This window comes from Glycine soja, chromosome 18 (genome assembly GCF_004193775.1).
Source record: "Glycine soja cultivar W05 chromosome 18, ASM419377v2, whole genome shotgun sequence".
NCBI classification, from domain to species: Eukaryota; Viridiplantae; Streptophyta; class Magnoliopsida; order Fabales; family Fabaceae; genus Glycine; species Glycine soja.
In genome coordinates, this window is record NC_041019.1 from 54,198,320 (window position 1) to 54,204,319 (window position 6,000).

General features: G+C 33.1%; 1 protein-coding gene across 1 annotated transcript; it reads left to right on the plus strand.

Annotated features, from left to right (window-relative positions):
- The first annotated feature begins 1,409 nt into the window (after positions 1-1,409).
- Positions 1,410-3,185, plus strand: LOC114394959 (gibberellin-regulated protein 4-like). The gene is made up of 4 exons (XM_028356635.1): positions 1,410-1,611; positions 1,753-1,797; positions 1,938-1,971; positions 2,765-3,185. Exons 1-4 carry the CDS (start codon positions 1,549-1,551, stop codon positions 2,944-2,946), a joined length of 324 nt encoding a protein of 107 aa, XP_028212436.1. The 5' UTR covers positions 1,410-1,548; the 3' UTR covers positions 2,947-3,185.
- Positions 3,186-6,000: the final 2,815 nt, after the last annotated feature.

A 6,000-nucleotide genomic window follows, 5' to 3' on the forward strand; every position in this document is an offset into this window, starting at 1 on the left:
GTATTGTTTTTTAAATCAGAAAAATGAATATTATTAATACTGTTAATAAGTAATTACCAGTAGTAAATGTATGATAAAATCAAACAAAAACAATGGCGGTGAACTGAAAAGATATTATACAATTGCATATAGTGCATTCCGCGCACATTAGTGAATTCGGCGCAGCTTGTTGCACATGCAGAGCTGACAGACAGGGAAAGGAAAGAGCAGATTTCATTTCATTTATTAATAAAGCAGAATCATTTGATTTCATTTTACCAGAAAAGAAAAAAGAGGAAGAAGAAATTATTTGATTTTTTAACATTTGATGAGTTGATGAAGCTTGACTTTCCTTATCTGTGTGGGCCCTTGTCCATTCCATTTTCAGTTTTTCACACCCAATTGCTGTTCTTCATTACCTACTTTTTAACTCTCACCATTCCTTTCTTGAATGCTCCTCTCTTATTCCACCGTCTATATCAGAAAAATCAGGAGTGATGTAAGGAATGCTCATCTGATTGTAACTTATAAGTAATGCTCGTATGAGGTCAAAGCTCATAAAATTCAAAGAATAAGAAAGGATTGCCATAAAGATATGCAATTGTATTAATATGATTTGTTTTTATTTAGTTCAGAGACATAAATTTTCTTCCACACCCAATTAATTTTCCTCTTATTGAATCAGTTTCTTTTGGATAAATGATACCTTTATTTATAATTTTATGTTTAAGTTGGGAGTGGAACACTAAATACCCAAATATCAATTCACTTATTTCAATAATTTTTTGTGTCGATATAATAAATGATTATAAAGATGTTTCTATTTATATCAGCGATGAGTGTCTAACAAAGTAATGCTTTACAGTCTAACATCTAATAATGAATTTCTCTTTTAGATTTCTGTAAACTCTCATAAATAAATTGTAAACTACTTTTTTATGATATTATGATTAACTCTTCAAATCCACCTTTAAAACAGAAAAATAGACAAAATCAAACATTTTTATTCAAACATTTTGTTTAGTAGATAAAAGTTAAAACCTTCCTGCTCTTCATCTTTTCTCATTTGGTTTTAGATACTTAAAATCAATACGAAATTAAATTAGATAATGCATATTTTTCTCTGCAAGTCTAAATGAATTATAGAAGCATGCGTGTTTTTGTAAGAGTGGTAGATTTTAGGAGCAGCAAACATGCGGTTATGTTGCAAGTTGCTTAGCCTTTTTCCTAATTAAATTCAATGCTTTGTTGTATAGACCATACGATCCGATCTCACGTTAAATTTGCATAATCACCGTCATGATATTTGTGCCGACACACGTGTCAGACATTGGTTGTCCACATAGAGGACAAGTTTCTACTCCTACATGCACCCAATAAATGTTGCATCTAATCCCCACCCTTCAATGTTTCTATAAATACCCCACACATCAATTGCTTTTGATCCCAGCATCTCCTCAAACACAAACATCCCTCTTGATTTGAAGGTTGTTTTGTGCTTATAGATAAAAGTTCTGCCAAATCAAGAGGGGTTTTCAGATCATAGTGTGTGTGTGTGTGTGTTAAACAATGGCTAAGTTCTTTGCTGCTATGATCTTGGCACTCATTGCCATTTCCATGCTTCAAACAGTGGTTAGTCCTTAATGTCCAAGAACCATACACGTTTTACACACACCATTAATGTTTTTTGTTTGGTACCACTAATGTGTAGTTGCTAGATTTTGAAGGGTTCTTGGTTCTGAGTTCTTAGATTTGAATGGCTTGATTTTTCAGGTTATGGCTGCTAATGAGCAAGGAGGCCACTTGTATGACAACAAGGTATATCCTTTACTTATTCTTCACTCTCTTGTCTCTCTTTCATTGTGGGGTGTGAAGAATGAAAAATGGGGTTTTGGGATTTTGATTTCTAAGGGGTCAACTAGTGCTGATTTAAGCTTCTTAATTGTGTTTTTCTTCAGAGCAAATATGGAAGTGGGAGTGTCAAGAGATACCGTAAGTAAAGTTCTTGTCTTCGTCTTCTCTTTTTATGGTATGATATAAAGCAATGTAGGGTGTCTTTGTTTTATCCCTTCAATGGCAGTTTTAATCCGTCGGCACAATTTCCGATAGATAGTTCTCTGGGTAGTAATGAGTTCTTGAAAGTACATTTGAAACTTGTTTAACGGAAATATAGACAAGCACGTAAATATTATGAGATTTCTCGAACTTTTTTGGACTTGAAAATGGTGGTGACACTGAGATTGGAAGAAGGAAAATTTTTAACTGCAAGTTTTTTATTTGACATTTAAAATTGATTTTAAATATATTTTCATATCATTATACATTAAACTAGAATCAAAATTAATTTTGCCTTCAAAAATTAATTCAAATACACAAGCTCTTCCCAAAAGCTCGCAGAGCAGATCTTGGATTGTTGTTTTGTTATTATTTTTAGTTAAGACAAATTGTACTACCATTATTTTGTACTTCTCTTGACAAAGGTCTGAACTAAAAAAACGGAAATATATTACTCCTATTTTTTTTATATAAATTGAAGGAAATTTGTAGTACTACTATTTTTTTATTAACTGTGACCCTAGTACACTAGTCTTCACAGTCAATTTTAGTTTGACCGTGGTCAATTTTTTTCCCGCAAAAGCTGCTTCTTTTGGAGTGTTTTGACTGATGTGTGAAAAGAGGCGAGTCAAATGGCTATTGAGTATTGTATTGACCATGATGCTTGATTTGTTTATTACCAATGCTATGAATATGTCTCACCTCTCTTTTGGGAATGTGATATGACCAGAATGCCCATCACAATGCTCGAGGAGATGTAGCCAGACCCAATACCACAAGCCCTGCATGTTTTTCTGTCAGAAGTGCTGCAGGAAATGCCTGTGTGTGCCCCCGGGGTATTATGGTAATAAAGCTGTGTGCCCTTGCTACAACAACTGGAAGACCAAGGAAGGAGGACCCAAGTGCCCTTGAACTTCAACTTCATCAAATTGTTGCTTTTCACTATATTTTTATCATCTCCCTTGGGCCAATTTAATGCACTAGCTTACTTTCCCAACTATTTTACCCGTCCTAACCAAATGCTCCCCTTTTGGTGGCACTCTACGATATATGTTTTTATGTATTTTGGTGTATCCTCCTTAGGCCTTGTTTGCCTTTAATGAGAGTGGTTATTAATATCAATATATCAACTATAAAACTTATTGCTAGCATATGGTATCTTGTCTTGGCCAATTTACTATTCATGATTCTAATTATGGAATGAATGGCGTTAATTCGTACTAATGATATATTGAATCGTTAAAATACAGAATTGGGTTGTTGAAAAATTGCCTAGTTATGACGTACTTTACATCATTACGAGAACACTAGTTAAATATAATTATTTCTGAACTACAAGCTCCCTATTTTTTTCTACTAGAAGAAGCTCAATATCTGTGATAGCTTTCGTGAAAGAGTTTGCAGCCATGACCTGAAAAAGGAACAGGAAAAAAGCCAATTTCGGCCTATACTATGTGATAAGGAAAAGTGATGCTCTTGCTCTGTAACAGACCCTTCTCAAAGTTTGAAGGCCCATTTAATTGAAGAAGCGTACTTTTCTTTTCTTATTTCTTTACAAAGTAAAGATACCACAAAAGTAAAAGGTGGTGACGGTGACCATGCAACTAGATGAAGACCTGAAGGGATAAATTTCTAAGGTCTATAAAGGGGTTGCTATTCTTATCCCTACCTTTTCTATTTACATCCCCATTAACAAAATTTTTAAAACATGAGAGGTGTAAATAGAAAAAGTGGAGGTGAGAATAGAAACTCCCTTCTATTTCTTTAAAATACTATTCTAACCATTTAATTTATGAATACATGTCTAGTTGCACGTTTAAAGCTATAATCAAAGCACTGATAAAAAATGAAAAAGCCATACTGATAAAAAGAAAGCTATAATCAAAGCTATTTCAACTTTCATTTTTTCATTCTTTCATCAGTAATTTACCAGGGGCTTGCTTTGAATGGGATCCAATTCCAATGTGTTACTGTGCTACTACACATATCATACATGACTCCGAACCAGAAGGAAGCAAATTCCTTCTTATTGGTAAAAACAATGAGACTTATTCATGGTAAGATTTGGCTTACTCGAGTACAGGAAGAACGGTATTTTCAAAATCTGGATTGTGATGGTGGTATTACGATGGCCAAGCAATTACGTAACATAATTATAATTAAAGCCAAGGTGTTGTTCTAGGTATATACTGATGTAGAAGGTGTTGCACTACTATTGCAAAAACCCCTTTTTACATCGGTTAAAAAGAACAATTTTTATTGTGGAGTCCATGGCGACCTGTGAATCAGGTAGGATTCTTGTGCTAGGAAGCTCCTTGGACTGAAACTCTTTGGAAATTAAACAACTCTTCCAATGCACGGTGGCAGTGGAATGTGACTCGTTCTTCACATCATTGCAGCTATTTACCTCCTTTTTCTTAATCTGCATGGTTATCCAGATGGGTACGCTTGTCAAGATCGACTACCAAATGGAAACGGAGGCGGTGGTTCTTGAGAGAGTGACGATGGATCTCCATCAGTGGAGATCTTCAACAGAATGGACTTTTGTGCTTGAGCTCAAAATCCTCAAACTTGCTCCAATCTATATTTTGTAATTAGAGTTAATCCGAGAGAAGAAAAATGAAGGACTAATTCTAAAGAGGCAAGCCAGGGAAATGCAACATGTGAAGGATCAAATATGATGCTTTAAAGCCATTTCCCACATTGGTAGAACTGATGTAAAACTGTAAATCAATTAAACTAAACATTGAGCAAAGAATTTTAAAGAATTTCCCTAAATCGGTTAACTACAGCCGATGTAAAATAATTACTTTTTAAAATTAATAGTAAAACAAATGATGTAGAAAAGACATTGTAAAATATTATTGTCGTAGTTGTAAAATCTTATTCTTGTAATAATGTGATGGAGGTAAGGGTGGTTTAATGCGAGTATTGAAAATCATACTTTCGATTTCGAATGATGGAATTGACTATGTTAATTGTTAAGATATAGTTGTGAATAGAGAGTGTGCAAGAGAGGGGGGGTGTATTTTCTTGACGAATGGGATAGAGAATTACACCACGAAAGTGGAGAAAGAGATGAGGAGGTGTATATTTACTAGGGTAATTTGGGGGAAAAAAGAGAAAAGGGAGGTGTGTAAGTAAAAGCAGGTGTAAATAGAAAGTGCCTATTCGATTGTGTATTTAAAATTTCAGTAACTTCAGTCTATTGATATAATTTTTCCCGCAAGGCTTAGCATATAAAATAGCTTCTTCTTTTGTACATATAATAAAGCCATTTTTTTTTTTTGCATATAAATGTTTTAGATTGTATTAGATTTCTTTTGGGTCCATAAATTTGCTAGAGGTTTTGGGTTTATCCTTTTGTTGATCCTGGTTTGGAAGCTGTTGGGCATTTTCTTTTTTTATCTAACAATATGAATCGTCTCTCATGAATGGCAGTGGGCTTGGTTCAGTCACGTTTTTGTTTACCCTCTCAAACTCAGATTTGTAATTAGTTGAAACTGAGTAATTAGCTTTCTGAACTTTCTAATGGTGCATCTGCTCAGAGCAAGTGAAACTGTTAGTCTTTCCTATTTTGAACCAACTTTCTTAAGAATTTCGATTACTTTAGCAACTCTTACTCTTTGTTAGAAAGGTAGTGATTTATGTTTAATTGTATTTTTTCTTTTTAGTTTTTTAAAAAATAATTTTATAAACTATTTTTTAAAGAATAGAAATAGGGAAAAGAATGTAGGAAAAAACAAAAATGATAGAAAAACTGAAATTAAAAAAAATGAATTAGAAATGTTCTGATTTTTTCTTTATTTTTAAAAACTGAAAAAAAAATTATTTTCAAATTACACTTTTTTATGCTTAAAATAATATACATTTGGACATTTTATATTTGACATTTAAAACAAGTTTTTTTTTGTTTTGTTTTTATAAACAGAAAACTATTTTTAAAAAAAAATCAAAATTGTCCTA